The following is a 19,532-nucleotide window of genomic DNA, read 5'->3' as shown; positions in this document are numbered from 1 at the left end:
TCTTTCAATTTCGCAGAATACAGGCGATTTAAATCGATAATTCGAGACTTCGTTACTTCGTACTCCTCGGATGTAAATGTCAATCAAAGTTACGAGGTAATTGTCCGTCCGTCTGGTTTAATCGCATTTTGTAATCGCTGCGTTTTTCAAAACCATCGCGTTTTCTTCGACGATCAGGCTGCGCGCGAGTGTTCTCCCGTCGGATTAAATGCCACTGCTTGTGTTAAACGGGTTTGCGGAGAGGCATTAATGCCACTGAACGTCACGCAAGCGGGTTAATACGTTAATAGATATTTATCGTTATATAATTAGATGGTTTATCGGTTGTCATCATCCGACGGGAGCGTCGAGCGTCGTGCGGAATCTCCGCGAGCGGGAGATCCGGATGCTTCGCGTTATCGAAGCTATCCAGAGATGCCGGCAAACCATGCGGGGTTCCAGGCAACGCGCGATATGATCGATAAGTAAGACGTCCCGTACTTAAATATTCAAACGAGATAGATACGTTTTCCCCCCGGACATTATTGAAATTCAAGTATACCGCCTATCTATGGCCATTGTTTAAACATTTAATATATTATGCCCTTCTGGCGTATCTCGACATATGCAGAATGAATGTTTAAACAATGGCCATAGATACGCGTCATACGCGGTATACTTGAATTTCAATAATGTCCGGGGGGGGGGGGCTATCCCCCGTTCCCCTATCTACATTCTCGATCGACGATCGACGACGACGATAGATCCCACATCTCAAGGAGACGAAACGCGGAAGATGTCCAAGTCCAAGCTGAACAGCAGATCCGAGAGAGCGAGTACGATCCCTTTGCCGATCGCCCATCCGCACCTCTGACCTCGTACGTTTTGTATCTGTATCATTCCCTTGATTGCCCTTGATCGTCAGTTAAAAGCTTTCTTAAGACATATGTGATTTTACACGTTAAACTAATAAGCGGACTAGCAATCTGCAATAAACGTGTAAACATATACCTAACCTAAGTCCTTTATAAAATGTCCTGTTGAAATTTAGAGCGATAAACTGATATTTGTCGCAATTGACGCATTGAGAAAATGATCGCAGAATAAATTATAATGATGCAATTTTTTGGTAAATGTATAAACTGATAAAAGGTACCTATCAGCTAATTCCGTATTACTACTCTTGAGCCATATATATATGCTTTCAAATCTTTGGAAAAATGACTTTTAAAAATCATACAACTTATTAATTTCCTATCTGGATTGATTAATCAATCGATTGTTTCAAGACAAGAATCAATACTTGAGTTTATGTAAAACTTTTAAAGATCCAAAGTGCTAACAGAGGCTAAGCTGCACTCACGTGACAAAATTGTTACAAAAAATTATTATGAGATAATTTTCGAAACGCTTGTCGCTTAGAGTCGTTCTCTTATTCATGATCTCTATATGTTCTTTTATTAACGAAATTTTTCATCAAGTTTATTAAAATTATTTTAATAAGAGTTCTATACCAACATTTCAAGAGCATAGTTAATTATATTGATTCGTGTGCCACGATTATAATTAATATATTATATGAAATAATCGTCAATTATATTATTTATTATTTATGCGAGAAACGTTTATCGCAATAAAATTGCGAAATTAATAAGGGTTTACGATTGGATCAACGATTCAATATTATCTTATTTATTATATTGATTAGCAAGATATCGGTAACAAACAGGAAGGTTGCACGCACATTATTCGTGATAAAACCGTTGCAGAGATTTCGCTGTGTTCATGCATCTGCTGAAGTGCGCGATCGGCACCGGCATCCTCTTCCTGCCGCACGCCTTCAGAAGGACCGGCTACGCGATGTCCATCGTCTGCGGTATCGTCGCCGGCACGCTCTCCATTCACACCGCCGTCATCGTCGTACGTGAGAACACGAAGAGCGAGAACTTTTTCTCCTCGAGCGTTATCGCTAGTGTTTAAAAAAATCATAACGATTGGCGAGAAACGAACACATAGGCATCTCTCTTGTTTATCATGCTTGTCCTTGTATACCGCAATGACTTAATTGTTTGCGAATCGGTGCCGCAATCGATGAGATAAGCTACATATTAGACATAGAGAGAAAGGAAAGTCCTGGATCGCGCAAAGCGCATCCGAATGCAGGCAGATTCTTTTTCTCTTTCTTTTTTCTTCTTTCTCGGTGTCCAGGTGCAATGCTCCCAGGCGTTATGCAGGCGCAACCGCGTGCCCATGCTGGATTTTGCCGAAACGGCGCAGTTCTCCTTCCAGGCGGGTCCGGAGAGGATTCGAAAGTACGCCAGGCTATTCGGCGTAGTTACCAACGTGATCATTTGCTTCGTGCACTTTCAGGCCGTCGTGATATACATCTTATACGTGGCCACGTCGTTCCAACAGGTACGACACGGTATATTGCGGTACCACAGTGGAAGTCGGAAGCCGGAAGTCGGAACGATAAATAAGTCGTGACGTCCGTTCGGTGATTTTTATACAAGTGAAAATCCTTTTACGTAGGGTATTCCCGGAACAGACGACCTCAATTTTAATGATCGATTCTTTGACGAAATTTTTTTTTCTTATGGAAGGTCCTTCGCTTCCACCGGCTTGTATCCGGAAATTATAGTTCAATGTTTCAATTAAGGAAATACCGGACCAAAGATTGCTCGAAGGATCTTATTGCAACTTACTCTAATTGCAATTAGATATCGCATTTTATTTTATTCTCCTCGGTCTCGCCTTATATTTTTTTTTATTATTGCAAAATGAGCGGACCTTTAGATATGATACGACAAAGTTGCGGGAAATCGATATCTTACGGAAAAATGATGATTACGAGCATTTTTTATGACAAAGTTTTCAATATAATCTTCGGATATATCTCTGATTTACAGGTAACAAATTATGTAACATATACTTCACGCTTTGCGGTATTTCCAGGTGATAGAATTTTTCTCGGGTCTCGAGATGAACCCGCGGGTCTATATCGTCATCTTCTTTCCCTTCACCTGCGCCCTGGGCTTCGTGCCGAACCTGAAGTATCTGGCACCGTTCTCCATTATCGGCACTGTCTTCCTCTTTCTCGGGGTCTGCATCGCGTTTTACTACTTCTTGGACGATGTGCCCGATCCCCGTAGACTTGATGCCCTGACGGAAGTTCTACCTGTGCCCATGTATTGCGCCATTTTTCTGTTCGCCTTGCACAATATGACCCTGTACCTGCCGCTGGAGAACACGATGAGGCATCCCGGTCATATGCCGCGCCTGATCGTCGCCAGCACGTCGCTCAACACGGTCATATACCTGGCATTTGGTTTCTTCGGCTACAACAAGTATCCGGACGCCTGCGACACCGTCATCAAGAATTTACCAATGGAGGAGACGTAGGTGGTATAATTTCTACCTTGCGAAATACTCGTACTACCGCTTGTCCATGTAATTAATACTTTAATATTGAACATATATTTTACTTATATTTCTCTCTCTTTCCCTTTCTCTTTCGATCAATTATAGTTAATTATATTTAGACCAAAAATAGCTGACTTCACAAACCATTTACACTATTTTCAGCAAACGAAATAGTCGAAGAAATTACATCAGTTTCTTGGGCAAATAAAAATTTATTATTTGCCAGGAATCGCAAATAAATTGTTATCAAAGGCAATTAAACTGTGCATTAACGTGCGACAATCGGCAAATATGTGAGCTGTCTGCTTTAAATGACAGCTGTATAATTAAACATCGCCATAATCTGTGATCACAGAACAGGATGTTAAGAACATTTACGCGATCGTGCGGCTCTCTCCACGCGTGTTCAGTATTCTCGACTTCATTCTGTACTTCTCGTAAGAATCGCAAGAATACGTATCCACGGCGAGTCCTTCGAACAAATTCAACAAAAGCGAAACGAACCAGCCAACCGTGGTAAAGAAATACGCAATCGTGAGGGTCAGTTTGACCGCGTAAACGTGAAGGACTCAAGTCTGACTTGAAACTAGTTTAAAGACAACCACAGTTAAATTATCACAGTCATTGCATCTGGACAATGCGATCTGACGATTTCACGTATCGTTAAGCACAATATATTGCCGCAATTATTCTAGGAATTATCCGATCGCAATTCATTAGGCTTACTTCACACGATCGACATACCTTGATTTCGCGTGGGTTATTAATTCGGTCACTTATCTGTACGTAATGAGTAACGTTCTGTATCATTATTAACACGTGTCCACTGATACATACCTTATCGTATAATTTTGTTATGGAATTTCTCTCTTGATCATCGAGTTGTATAACATCCCGTTCGATTAGAGATCAATACAGTTATACTGCATGCACGTTTCTGCGACGCTGCTGCAGCACTTTGAAATTTAAATAATAATAATACAACATTGCTAGATAAGTAATAAAAGACTGTTCTTTCGTCATAATTATATATAAACGTACGGAATTATACTGTAACATTTTAATTCTACTTCAGCGTTAATCGAAATCTTCCTCTTTCAATATAATAATTGCGTTGTGAGAGAATATCATTATCACATCTCGAATCAAAAGATTGCTTCACGATAAAATCTTAGATTTGTATCGATCGCAGACGTACCAAAATCGCAACTTATGTCCCAAATTAGTGTTCGTTTAATATACTATCGATTGTTTTATACTCTTTCGCAGCCTGGCCCAAGTAGTCAAGATAGCCATTTCCTTGTCGGTCCTGTTTACTGTCGGTTTGGCGTACTACGTCCCAATCAGCGTGCTATGGCCTATGATTCGCTCGAGAATCGTCACGAAGAATACGCTGCATCATCGATTTTATGAATACTCGCTCCGATTAGGCGGCTTAATAGGCACCAGTAAGCGTATTATAAGCACTCGATGGCACGAATGTTGAATGTAATTACCAGGAAATAACCTTGTTCTCGTCCTTCTTTCCGTTCGTAGCACTGTTGGCCATCGCCGTGCCCCAAATGGTACCCTTGCTGGGCTTATTCGCCGCCTTGAGCATCTCGACGATCATGCTGCTGATACCCATACTAATCGAGACGTCGACTAAGTGGGCGGAAGCCACGAGGACGATGCTCGTGAAGAATATCGCTATTTTCGTCGTGTGGCTGTTGATCTTGGTATGAATTTTCTAACAAATAAGAATACACGAAGAAATTTATAGGATTAGAGAGATTTCGTAAAAATGTGAAAAAATTAATTTTATTTCAAATTTTCCAAGATTAGTTTTTTTAAGTTTTTAAAAAGTTTGTTTAGATTTTCGAAATCTGTAATTTGAACCCTCCGAAGTAAATATTAACTTTAGTTTTAAGATTATCGGTTTTCTTTTTCAATTTCATCAGTCCTGAGATTATCAAGTATAAATATTGTTATTATTTGAGATAGTGAATATTTATTTTAATGCACGCGCCGTAATCTTTAAATGATGCAGTATACGCTTGTGTTACTTTACAGATTTTTGGAACGGTAGAAAGCACTTGGTCAATTGTTAGAGAATATAGCGGAACGAAGCAGGAGACATGTTGATCGACAGCTTGTTAAATTATTTGAGAGACTCAACACAAAATTACGAAGCTGCTTCTTGTGATAATATAATACGCTACGCAAAACAGTCTGATGTCACTTGCCGAGAGTTATGACTCTTACAATCACTAGCAAGATGATATTATGATAAAGATGAAGGACTCTTTAAAGCAGCGAAGCGAAAGGTGGATAAATATAATTTTTATAACAATGCTCTTTGATTACATTTGCTTTTCGCGCACTGTGATTCTATACGAGAAGAAATATCTCAAGCTCCACTCGTTACGAGAGCATTTCGGTTTGCGTGCCGGCATCGTAAGGGTGACATATCTCGGTCGTTCTTTTCTTGCGATTTTCTTGCTTTTACATGCCCGAGATCAGCGTGATCGATATCGACCGGTATCGAGGACCCTTAATTTCCGTAAAGATTGGAATGTGGCACTTGCGACATTCCAGGGGGAAGGGGGGACACCTTCAATTTCCCTCGGCCGGCGTTTACGTAACGCACAGCGGAGTTATGCCGCTCGCAATGTGGAACAAGAGCGGCAGCCTACAATGAGAAACTGCACCGCGGCGCAACACGGCGGTCCAGAGAAGGTGGGAGACTCGCCGAGGACCTTCTTGCAAGAGGACGAAAAGAGATGGCGAGCGCGCACGCCTCGTGAATGGAAGAAGATAAGAGGATACAGGTGAAAGGAAACGCGCGAGATGCAGAGGCGCGAATCGCGAATCGAGCTGATCGCACAGTCGAATAACCGACGTCTTTATGGGTACGAAACTCGAGGACGGTTACTGGACGTAGTATACTTCAGGAGCCGGAGGTGTCGACGATTTCTGATTCCGAGTGACTCGTCGCGCGTCTGTTTTTTACCGAACCTTCGACTGTAAAGTTCCGTTAATCAATTAATTACGCGGTGGCGAATGCTCGAGCGAGGATAAACGCGCAATGGGATAGAGAAGCGGAAGCGGTACCGCAAGGATTAGATGGAGGGAAAAACGTGAAAGCGGAAAGTGATGGTTATACGGTCGATATAGCACTTCGACATATAATTTCGGATGTTATCCGTCAACACTGAAACGATCGTTCATTCATGAAATCGCAAACATTGAGGTACCTCTTAGAGAGAATTTAAATATTATTTTGCAAATATAGTTCCCTCAAATAGGTTGTTTTCGAATATCTTCATTATTATTTTGCACGCGTCACGTTCTGTATGTTCGATATTTATCTCCAGCTCAATATTTTCGGCTTTGTAACTCTTAGCCATTAGAGACGATTTTTCTGATTTGTGTTGAAATACTTTACAACAATTCCATCAATTAAAAAAAAACAGATAAAATAAAGGAGCTAAACTATTATCCGTTCCCCGCTTTCTTCTTTGCATAATGATTGTATTAATTAATTGTAGATGTGGAAAAATATTTTACTTAACTCTCGAAGCTATATTAATTTATGATATTTAAGCACTTCGGGACGTCGAACCCTAACGCCCATTAATTGTCGGACGAAGCAATTTTTTGTCTATAACATTGGCAAGCAAATCCATTGGGTTTAATCCCTGCCATGTCGTTTATCGTGCGCACTTCAAAGTAACGTCGACTCGAGTACATTACATGCTGTCACTATCTACTCCCTCCCTTTCTGTTGTACTCGCACGAGTGAGGAAGCTCATGCTCGTGGTAGTCACTCACGTGTATTGACTGTCCGTATATATACCTGGCTAACGCCGAGGAAGTTGCCCAGTCGTGTGCGGTCTGTCACCGTTTCACGTTAATTTCGTCTCGTTACTCGTCGTTATTGCCTCCCTCCTTCCCTCAGTGACAGACCAGAAAAAAGAAGCCCATGGCATTATCCCGCGAAATCGACGAAAGTTATTTATCCATTACCCTGTGTTCATCGGCTACTTTGTGGTCTCAGACGGAAAGAAGTCATCAATCTTCCGGATGGTTACCAGCACTCATAAATCCGTCGTCGTGAGACTAAACCCTGTGATTGTACTATTGCGGAAACGGCGGTTATAATTTCCGATGGAATTCAAGGACAACACCTGCAGATGAGTTATTATAGACAGTTTATCTCGGAACCGCGAAATTCTATGGTGGAACCACGCACGAGTTTCCATCGTCGCCGAGGTGAAATCTACCTGATCGTCACCTCGCAGCGCGAGCGTGCGATCTTCGAATTATTTCCAATCTCGCTGAGAAATTCGCGCGACGCACATTTGCGACATTGATAAGAGATAGTGGTCACCAAGAGGATCAACCGGTCGTTGTCTTCTTTGCACAATTGTAAGCTGCGGGATTTATCAGGATCGTCTGGATTTTGTCTGGGAATCTTGTAAATCACACCTGGATAGCTTTAATAATCCGCCGATAAGTCATTATCTCGTTATATTATAAATATAGGCCTTTAAGAAAGGAAGAGGCAGAAGGGTACGAGACCTTGGATAGAACTTAACAGCTCTCACTCGATCACGAAGTTCACGTGAGCGTCTCGTGCTCCATGAGAAGAGGGAAAACAGAAAGAGACAGAGAGAAAATAAAGGCCTTCGAGTAAACGAGAGTCTAAACCAGAATAATAAAGTAAAGCGTCGTTTTTTAAACAAGAGGACCAATATTTTCATTTGAGCAGAATGACAATGTAAGGATTCGATGTACTCCAACGTCGTCAGAGAAAGAAATAAACGTTCTTCGTAAATTAAGCATCTACGTTCGCGTCCACGTCTCAATACACACAAGTAAGTATGACTTTAACGACGCAAGTCACGTACATTGCAAATTATTCGAAAATTTATGAAAATATATTTTTTTATCTAATCGTCGTCTGAAGATTGCGACGAAGGTCTTAACTTACGAATGGCATGTTTATATAAGAAGGTCAGGTGTTTACATTCAGAGAAAACAAATTAGTTCTGCCACCTATAATGTAATAATACTGGGATTTAAATATCCGCAAATAATTTTTATGTCATGAGGATGAGAGTAATTTTTTGAGAATGATTAAAATATAGTTACGACAAAAAATGACGTTGAATATTAACATTATATGTAAGTAGTAGTTGCATATTACTTAATTAGTAATAAATTGAATATAATAATAAATAGTAATAAATTTTCAATACTATTAAATAGTAATATATATATATATATATATATATATATATATATAATAGCAAAATAATTATAATATATATAGTTATACAGGCTTTGTACAATAAGTCATGATAACTATGTTCTTTCAATTCAAATATTTTTTTTTTGAATCTGTCATTATACCATAATAGCGTACCATGACACATTTTTGTGTTAATAATATATTTTTTCTTAATAAAACTATCTTATTACTATTTTTTGTATTTTATCTTACCACATTTTTGTTACAAAAAATGTGGTAAGATACGAACTAAGGGAACATAATAATTGACAATTATTATGTTCCCTTAGTTCGTACAACTTATTTTTCTTACTACAATTTCATAATACATAGTTGACATGCTAATTCTTCTCAATTTTCTAGTTGTGGTATTACTTTTTTCTCCTAGTGTATCACTTGAACATGTTACGTTATAGTAATTGATAAGTTATCAACGCATAAGCAATAAGCGAAAGAAAGTGGCGTATAAATAAGCTTCTTTTTCCATTTAAAAGACTGTATAGATTAATTTGCCTGCACGTGCGGCAAATACCACAAACATTCTTCTCGATGATTATATTTGCAGATTTACTTAGAGACTCTTTACGAGATCTTTATGAGTAATTTTAATGACCGATTTTTTGTGCGTCAGAGTTGGAATTGTATTGTAAGACAAAATCTTTAAGTAATAAAGTAAAATTGAAAATAATTTGAAAACAATTTTAGTGTTTTGTAAATGCAATTTGTAAGAATCTAAGAATGCTTTTATTATAACTTTATATTCTAACGTAAAACACAAAAAGTTTTTTTTTATTATTAAATATTTCTGACGTACAGTTTAATTATTTTTCCGAAATAATTAAATATTTCTGATTAGAGAAGTTTTGATAAAAATTGACTTATATTTATCGAACAATTTCTTAGTAAAATTCAACACTACCAAGATATCGCGTATATAAATCGTATTATTATACTACACATCTGAATCATGATAAGCATTCGTGAATGCTATGCTAATATTTTCCAAGAGATAGAATGTGACGTTCGACAGTTACGTTCATTAATTTTTTTATAAAGAATTGTATCACAGCAAAAATTTACCCTGTAAGCTGATAACAGACTCGGGCGATAACAATCTGTGCTGTGTGATCGATAAGATAATCATTGATTTAAGATGATCTCGTTCTCGACGCGGACTTATTCTTATTCTGAACATTAACACGATAAATGATATATTCGATAAAAATGAAGAGCAATATTTACATACTTGTACTTGTAAATATCATTGTAGATATTTATGTTGCTATCAAATATCAAATTTTAGCTATTGCGTACTGGAAGCGATCGCGGGATCTTTGAAAATGCCACACGGTTCGAAAGATACTTCGCTCTGCGATAAAACACTTTACGTGATATAAAGTGACTGCGTTAACTTACTGACTTGCTTAAAAAATTTAATCGCGTCGTGAGTTATTCTATCTGCAGTAAATTATTGGAATAATACAAGCATTAATCGTTCAGTGCCAGTGCAGGTAAATATATTTTGCAGGAATTTACAACGTATTATCGGCCGTTTTTTTTGTAAATAATCCTAACTTGTGAAAGTTAGAAAGTTTCAACTATCACACTGTTCAATTTTTTGCCGTAGAATACAAATAGTCTTTTGTAATAATGGGATGACTTGCAATTTCTAAGAGAGATAATATTGTCTATTGTAAGCGAGTATTTAAAACAGTAATTATTCAAATAATTACTTCTTGACTGTAAAAGACAATTTTACAACAGACAGTTGTATAGCAAATTAAAAGTTGCAAAAAAGTTATGACGCTTCTAGTCACAACATAACAAAAGTTGCTGAAGAAGACAAAGGTGTATATATCACTTGATAAAATTCTTTCGAAATCGCGTTGCAAATAATAAGAATTGTGTCCACTTGACTTGGTCTTGATGCAAAGCTTATCTGTAAGACTTCTGCGAAGTAATCTATCTCGGTACAACTAATTTGCTGATTAACTTACAAAGAACCGTTACGATTAACAAAATATGTCGACAGATCTTGCTACGTCATATCGATATGACATGTTATAGTGATAATTAGAAATAAAAATAGATATTGATTCTTTTTGAAGAGAGATTTCTTTCTCTCCTTTTTTTGATATCATTAGTTAAAGCGCTAAGTATATATATTATCGGAAACATTAAAACCCCTTAATTGGATCTTTAATCAAATTATTATACAGTTTAGCCTTTAAAAATGTCGAATTTATAATTATTCTACAATTTTTAAATATTAGTCAAAATTGCATAAAAAAATTTGCAGACGTAATTAATTACATCCACTTATATACATGGATGCTCTCTCAGTCATTATTATATATTATAATATTAAATTTTTTGTTATAATTCTTATAATGTTCGATATTTTTTCATGATTAAATTCTACCTCCGCAAATTGCAACCGTAGATTGTCCTTGTATTCTTTTGTCGGCATTATTCTTTGCTCCTCGTGGAATATGTATGAGATGTATGAGTTTTCAATTGTGCGAGTCCTTCGCGTTGAAATCTCTTATATATGCGCTGCGTATAGTCGCTTAATCAATCAAGGATCTACATTCAGGTCCATTTATCACTGCCGAGTGAGGTCACTCCGGTTCGTTCGCGTAATATGGAGTTTTTTTCCTGCCGTTTTTTCGCCGTAAAATGGCGAAAGCAGATCAAGAATCGGTCGCTATCGGCTGGCTGCAATCTTGAGCGCAGGGGGGCCGCGTCTTGCACAACTCCGACTTTTTTATCTCTCATTAATTTCCCACGCGAATCTCGGGTTGTCTGTCGAGTGTCGGGTCGCAATCCACGAAGAATTTTCGTCATCGGTCGTCGGAACAGCGCGCATGGCTTTTGTTGGCAAATAAACTTTGGGAGAAACTTTTTAAGAAAATTGGTCAAGGCGAAGCATCGTATAACATTCATTTGTCAGATGTGTATCGTGTATATATAATATATGTTAAATTTTTTTTTACGTAACCGGCCATTTGTCGATAAGTCTTTAGAAACTCGCATCTTTTTTTGCTGCATTTTTCATGTCCAAATTTCCTTTTATCGTTCTTATTAATATTCTGTATCTCAGAGTAAATCACAACATCCGATAAAATTGATGATCGATAATAATTGAGTGCAAACCTTGAACTATTAAATCGCGATTCACCGATAAACTTTCAACCAATTTTTCACAGAATTACTTTATTAAATTCTTGCATCTGATTAAACAAAATTGATATTCGATCTTTTTATCAATTATTTCTTTATTTGAGAGTTATATAAATTATAAGTGGCAAATTAAGTGATATATATCCAAGATTTCATTGCAGTGTGTTAATCTTATCAAAAAGCGATTTTGAAATACTTGAATTGTAGAGGGAGAACTTCTCTGAAATTCGCGGATTTCTGCAATTCAAGTATTTGTTAATAATTAATACCGACTCATACAGTTATCGGAAATAAAAAGTGTAATATATGTATTCTTGCAATTAGTTAATCCAGAACGTGACTTGACTTTGATCTTAGCATTTTTTTTTATCAAAGAATGTTAATAATGCAGCTATAGTATAGCGTATAATTAACATTGCGCGGACACTGTAGGCTTTTTACGGCACAGTCGATTTTGCGTATTTTAAAATTGTCTTCTGACGTTTCAACACTTAAAAAAAAATTTGCAACAGTTCTGGCCTATGTAAGTATAGAAATCATTTTTTGAAACCTTAAAGATACGTTTATAGACTTTTTTGTAACACAGAACCGCTTTCAAAAACCTTTTAGACTTAAAAGTCCCAGGGTGTCCGAGTGAGTGCTCCAAAAATACGGTGTCCGCGCAGTGTTAATAATACATCTTATTAATGTAAACTTCTTTTTTCGCAATGCAGACCTACGAGTGTAAAGACTTCACCAACATAATATCGCTTATAGTATTAATAATTAAATATAAAGAAAAGTTACAATCGCTTATGGGAAAAGCATGTTTATTTTTTTGAAAGCTGCACTGATTGTTACACTGATTCACGTCAACATAAAAAAATCGCGATCAACCAGTATTTGTTTAGCTGTTTGATTTATATTTACAATATGATACGACAACGAGGAAGCCTTCCGTTTCCAACATGCTTGATCCGATAACGCTTATCTCATTTGATGCGCCGGCAATTCATTTTATACCTAAGATTATTGATTTTTCGACAACTCATCTCACATTAACGAAAATTAAAAGACAGAACTGATGTGAATGTGAATAACGCATTTTTTGCTATTACGGAATAATAAATTATTTTCAAGTTTATTTTCATATTCGTACAATTTTACTCTCATAATAAAATAGTAAGCTTATAAAAATATACAAAGAATTTATTTATTTAATTCTGTAACAATTAATTAATATTAACGTAATAATTCACTTTTATATCATATCATGATTTAATTATTACTATATGTAGTTAAAAATAAATTTTTCTTTTTCAGTTTTTTATATGATATTGTTATTTTTACAGAATCACCATGGGTCGAAAGGAGAAAGAGCAATCAGGCAATCCCATGACGGAATTCAGTAGCAGGTATTTCCCTTATATCATTAATGTCCAATGCTGTATTATTTACACGATGATCCAAACAACAAAATATACAAAGATTAATCAGAATGTAAATTTTGTTCATTGCATCGTAAAAGATCTTGCTGATATTGTTCATGCATGATAACTATGTTAAAATCGTGCAGATAACAATTAAATGATCGACAACGGCTTGCTTAATGAGCAGAGTATGTCATCTTTAAGTGACATACGCGTCAATCGTAGATAACGCCGCGGCGACTTCTGAATACGCAGTGTCTGCAAAAGTAATCATTATTGATAAAGAATAATCGTCGGCTGGAATGCGATTGTATCGCGTTTTATGCGACGATGGCAAACGCGTTGTATCAACTTGGTTTTTCCCTATAACACTTGATTGAAATTCTTTTAATTTTTATTAATATTTGTTGTAAAACTTGACAGGTAGAATGGCAAATAACACTACAAAAATTTTCAAGATTCTCATTAAAACTATCCAAAGTTATATTTAACACGATAGTTATAGTAGTGTATTTTTATTAGAATTTAATTTATTTACAATATTACGATATGTGTGTGGAACTTGCAGTAAAAAAAAGCAACGTGACTTTTCAGTGAGACAAGAATTTTTTTTATGAGAAGTAAATTATTATTGCATAAATATATTTTCTTTTTTATCGGGAAAAATTACAAAAAAAGCGTCTTTTATTATAAACATGAATTCTTTAATGCTCCCATAATTGTATATAGATATGTTATTATATTTCTTACTTATCTCATTGTATTTTATTTAATGCTTTATATAATAATTTATTTTTTTCGTTTTTAGCACGAAGATAGCCCCGAATATTGGCGAATATAAAGAAAAGGATGAACTATACGATCCTTTTGAGCATCGCGATAAGCGACGTTCAACTTCGTAAGTTTCATATATTTTAAGTGAGTCATGACCATTATAATAACAATGAAGTAAATAGAAAATGTGCCTATATACGCCCTACAGACTGGATCTTTTGTGCCTAGGAATATTTTTTGCATAATTTTACGTACATTTTTCGCTTCGCAAACCGTAAGTTCCTCGTAAGTAACCTTCGTAAGTTTCGTTTTAAAGTCTTTATCGGCACGTGTCAAGCAATTATATTCTGACGACAAAGTACCGCGCATTGCAACATTTTTTATTTAACATACACATTAACATATGCATAGGCGTAAACTATATATATATTATGACCGTAATAATATTATATGCATTTATAAAAAGATGCAAACTTATCAGTTAATCTTGAAAATAACTTTCTACATTTTTATTCAAAAATATGAAAATATAGTTGCCTTTAGATGCGATAGGAAATCATTCAATTAAGATCGAAATGCACGTTAATGATTTGTATATATTCAAATAATAACGACAAAGTACTTTTGCAATAATAAATTAATTTACACTTAAATTTATTTAAATTTAATTAAACAAATTTATTTACATTATTTATATAATGTGGAAATATATAGAACATTACAAAATATACATTAGAGAAAATAATTGTTTTTTGAGAACAATTTTTTTCACGAATACAAGGTTTATCTAGTCTCATACTAAATAAATTTATTCCAATCTCGTTTAATCAAATTTTATCGGTAACATATGCGCCATTTTCTATAACCAATTGCATTTTGCACATGTAGCAAAGAAGAAACAAGCGTAAGTAACATAACTCCACGTTTTGTCGCGCGTTTCAGAGACCTGGGCTCCATGATGCATCTTCTGAAGTCCTCTCTGGGGACAGGAATCCTGGCTATGCCGCACGCGATAAAGAACGGCGGGCTGCTATTCGGCGGGATCGGTACGATCATAATCGGCATAATTTGTTCACATTGTGTGCACATACTGGTGCGCACGTCTCACGTGCTCTGCCGGCGCACCAAAACGCCACAACTGTCGTACGCCGAGACAGCGTACGCGGCCTTTCTCTGTGGGCCGAAGCCGATCAGGCCTTGGGCCAACGGCAGCAAGATGTTCGTGAACACGGCGCTGTGCGCGACATACGTGGGCGGCTCATGCGTTTACATCGTGTTTATTGCTAAGACCATTCAACAGGTATGCATCTTGCATAATTCATAACAGCAAGGTCGTCTATCTATGCTAAGACCCGTTTGGCGCGACGAGCGCAACTTATTAATACATTTTTGCCTCATTCCGCTACAACAATGAGTTTCTGTCTGTCATTAGACTTGTACCAACATGTATACAATCTAATGTAAGTCTAATGAGTACGAAGATGTCTTACATATAGTGATATACTATTTATCATATTTATCATGTTAATTTTTTTCTCATTATTTACCGTAAATATTAGATATATACATTAACGGGATAGATGAGAACTAAAGAAGGCGGGAAACTGATATTCAAATTAATAGCTCGCGCGAAGATACTTTACAAGATTATTTTGATGAATTAACTGTCGCTCTGCAATTTTTATGATTTCGCGATATCGAATAAATGTTTTTTCTTTTACGCGCGATGACTATTACACTCTTCAATCAGCAGATAACTTTAGTGTAGTTTATATTTGCGTTATTGTTAGTGAAACAATAATAAAAATATAATTTGATGATACGATAATTATCGCGTAGTTTATCAGATATCTTATTGTTAGATTGTAATTATTGTTAATAGTTCTTATTACATTTTTATATAGCATTATAAAATTCTTCCTCTTTATACGTAATTATTGATTGTGTATTGCAAACACATCCACAGTCATTATCTATCTTTTTACGTCGATACATTAATTGATTGACGTTTTGCGATGTTTATGGATTGTTACGATAATTTTTATTCTTTAAGATATTATACTCAAATAGTCTTGCTTTTTTTGTCTTTATAAAAATGTATGAGAAAATTATAACTCGAGATACGTATATTACACTACAATTGAGTTTATTCGGAAGAATCCAAACGATAGAACAAAAATAATGATAATTCTTAAAAAAAGTCAGAATGACTTTTAAAACATAAATGTGGACACAGAATTACAGAAATATAAAGTATTAAATGTTTTATTAATTAAACAATACAATAATAAGAAGAATTACATCAAATAATTTCGATCGGGCATCGCATCTTGGAGGAATGTTCTACCTCTTTTTGCGAATGTCCCCCGTCTCACTCGTTCCATACGTGAAATCGACCCGAGCCCTTGCATAAGTCGTGTGATCGAATCGATCTTCCGCGTTAGAGCATTTTGTTTTCTTTTCAGATCGCGAGTTTCTACACCAAGAGAGAAATAGATATACAGTTGTGTATCCTCTCGCTGATCCCAGCGTTGATACTGCTCGGTCAAGTGCGCGATTTGAAATATATGATGCCGTTCTCGATGTTGGCGAACATCTTCATGATGTCCGGCTTCACGATCACACTCTACTACGTCTTTAGTAGTAGCAATCTACTATCGTTAGAGAATAAGAAGCTAATCGCCCGGGTGGAGGAGCTGCCCCGTTTCTTCGCGACTGTGATATTCGCCATCGAAGGTATCGGCGTTGTAAGTTCCAATGCCAACTGCCACGGTGACGGTTAGTGTTATTAAACGCGAGTAATTAGTCGTCGCAAGCATAGGTGATTCTTTGTTTAATTAGAAAGGATAACAAAGAATAGAAATAGTTCAATATAGGAAAGCAACTGCTGCTTTTATAAGTAAATGATTCACAATTAACGTCCCTCTTGCGTCTTTCGTATTCTTGAACGCTCTTCGAACCCAGTACGATTGCAATCGCAGGTGATGCCCGTGGCGAACAACATGAAACAACCGCATCACTTTCTGGGATGCCCTAGCGTACTCAACGTCACGATGACGATAGTCGTGTGTCTGTACGCCATGATGGGAGTGTTCGGTTACCTCGCGTACGGCGAAAATTCTGAGGCCAGCATCACGTTGAATCTGCCAACGGAGGAAACGTAAGTGAGAACACAGCTCTCTTTCGCTAAATATTAGTATGTCGTTTTGATATACGCGTTGTAGACCGACGAAAAGCTATGTTTTAGTCTAGCCCAGGTGGTGAAGATCCTCATTGCCGCGGCCGTTCTCTTTACCTACGGTCTGCAGCTCTTCGTGCCGCTCGAGATCATATGGAATGGCATAACGCACAGGTTCAGTCATAAGTATGCAGCCATCGGCGAGACGTCGATGAGGGTATTCATAATTATGCTAACAGGTAAAGTACCTTACATCATACCATTACTGTAGTTAAATCTGAATAGCTTAATTGTAGGTAGAAACAAATTCACAGTCTGAGCTATAAACAAATTATTAAAATGTACTTCAGACGAGAGAATACTATATAATTCAATTTTATGAATATATATTCAACATATTTCGGCTATACACGCGAAGATAAAATCCTTTGACTATACAAAGCGAGCGACTATATGGCTAGTATTATTAAACACGAATAACCGGTCGTCCCATGCGTAGGTGGTTCTTTACCTGATTGGAAAGGATAACAGAAAATATAGAAATAATTCGATACAGGAAAGCAACTGTTGCTTTTATAAGCGGATGATTCATAAGTCGTCTGTATCGCGTTGAGCGCGACGTGTATTCTTTCGTATCCACAAATGGGTCTCTAGAAAATATGTAGTTTTTAAAAAGAATTAAGAGTACACAATTTTTTATTTAGAATCCATTTTATAGAATTTTCTTTTTCGCGCTAGGAGAGAATTTTCTCTTTCTTTTCTTTTCTTTTTTATCTTAACTCTTTGAGACGCAAATTACAGATTTATACATTTAAAACAGGAAAGTAACGTAACTGATATCGCAATAAACAAATTTTTTTTTTTTTACTTTTTTATCGAGGGGTTTGTGTTGCGTGAGATACAACTCTGATCTCTCACGATTGCAACAACGAGTCTAGCGAAATGGTTAGATATTCATCGAATACTTAAAGAGACGTGTTTTTCATATCAACGTGCCTCATAGAGCTAAACGCTGCTTTCCCGTAACCTTTTCCGGTTACGTTTTTTGCGTTTTTTGCCGCGAACGATATTCCAGCGATCGCGAGACGGAAAAACCGCGACGAATCACGCGTTCCTGGTAGAGAGGAGGTCGGTCGGAGACCCGATCGGTGAGACGATCGAATGATCGGTGTCACCCACTTACTCCGCGTGCATGTACGCGTGACGCGCCTTTTCATCACCAAGTGCATCGAGAAAGAAAGGAATTGTCTGCCTGTCTGCCCGTTTCGGTTCGGGTCAGCTTTTTCGTTCGGTCAGTTTGGTGCAATAGATTCGGCCCAGCACTTTGGTCCGCTTATTCCATTTCTCATCGTTGATAGATTTTTTCCACTTATTAGAAGCTGCCGATACGTCATCTGATCATGTAAACACGGTCACGAATATCTAAATACCGCCAAAAATGTGTAGTCTATCTGCAGCTTATTCTCTTTTATCTTTCCTTTAAGTACAATAAAAATGTCATGCTCGTTGATAACATTTCTTGATAATTAAGATGTGTTCTACATGCAAGTTTAATATGAATGTAAGCTTCGAAGTCAGAAGATAATGGATTGATGTGTTTGTGATATATTATTCTTTTTTTTTTTTACAGTGGCCATGGCGGTGTCAGTGCCCGATTTAGATCCATTCATTTCCCTAGTCGGCGCAATATTCTTTTCTATCCTCGGCATCAGTATTCCAGCTGTCGTCGAGACGATTTCGTGTTGGGAGAGCCATTTAGGCACCTTCAAATGGCGGCTATGGAAAAACTCTTTTCTATTTATATTTTCGTTATTAGCGTTAATATTCGGTTCGTGGATCTCAGTGCAAGATATAATCAAGTATTATAGTACGAGTAAGGATTGATAAGTTTTAGTATTTTATTTAGCGTTTTATCTGAATTTCATATACATCTGGAACTCCAGTGTCGACAAGAAACGCGGTTTTTAATGAGAAACAACTATTTAGCGCGATATACTTTTGTATATCCTCGTTATTTGCGTTTGTATTTGACTCGTGGATCTCAGTGTTGAATAATGAACTATTATAGTTGATAATAAATTTTACTGAGTTTATTGTTTCACTAGCGTATATATATATATATATATATATATATATTCTTCTCTCCTCGCTCGAAGCTTGCCGAGCGCGGCCGCGGCGGCCAGAATATCTCTTCCAGCTGGCCAGTTCGGACACGAACCATTAGCACGGACGCAAACCATGTGCGGTTACCGAGCGAAACGACGTAGTCATCCTCTGCGTTCGGTAGATGGCGCGGGAATGCCCCGTTTCT

At 36.9% G+C, this 19,532-nt stretch overlaps 2 protein-coding genes across 3 annotated transcripts; both read left to right on the top strand.

Moving 5' to 3' along the window:
- The first annotated feature begins 1,967 nt into the window (after window positions 1-1,967).
- LOC143903763 (proton-coupled amino acid transporter-like protein pathetic) lies at window positions 1,968-6,882 on the top strand. The gene is made up of 5 exons (XM_077417654.1): window positions 1,968-2,394; window positions 2,935-3,377; window positions 4,672-4,850; window positions 4,939-5,120; window positions 5,455-6,882. The coding sequence occupies exons 1-5, from the start codon at window positions 2,137-2,139 to the stop codon at window positions 5,524-5,526; spliced, it is 1,134 nt and encodes a 377-aa protein (XP_077273780.1). The 5' UTR covers window positions 1,968-2,136; the 3' UTR covers window positions 5,527-6,882.
- Window positions 6,883-7,219: 337 nt separating this feature from the next.
- LOC143903761 (proton-coupled amino acid transporter-like protein pathetic) lies at window positions 7,220-19,322 on the top strand. Of its 2 annotated transcripts, none has more exons than XM_077417651.1 (8): window positions 7,220-8,261; window positions 13,192-13,254; window positions 14,078-14,167; window positions 14,986-15,343; window positions 16,509-16,790; window positions 17,025-17,203; window positions 17,291-17,460; window positions 18,852-19,322. In XM_077417651.1, exons 2-8 carry the CDS (start codon window positions 13,199-13,201, stop codon window positions 19,103-19,105), a joined length of 1,389 nt encoding a protein of 462 aa, XP_077273777.1. In that variant the 5' UTR covers window positions 7,220-8,261; window positions 13,192-13,198; the 3' UTR covers window positions 19,106-19,322. The 2 variants fall into 2 exon arrangements, with proteins under 2 accessions (XP_077273777.1, XP_077273778.1); XM_077417652.1 differs by lacking the exon at window positions 7,220-8,261 and adding an exon at window positions 12,329-12,383.
- The last annotated feature ends 210 nt before the right edge of the window (window positions 19,323-19,532 follow it).

This window comes from Temnothorax americanus, unplaced genomic scaffold (genome assembly GCF_048541705.1).
Source record: "Temnothorax americanus isolate GAGA-0224 unplaced genomic scaffold, ASM4854170v1 Scaffold5, whole genome shotgun sequence".
NCBI classification, from domain to species: Eukaryota; Metazoa; Arthropoda; class Insecta; order Hymenoptera; family Formicidae; genus Temnothorax; species Temnothorax americanus.
The sequence above is the reverse complement of the archived record's forward strand: the minus strand, read 5'-3'. Positions and strand labels throughout refer to the sequence as shown.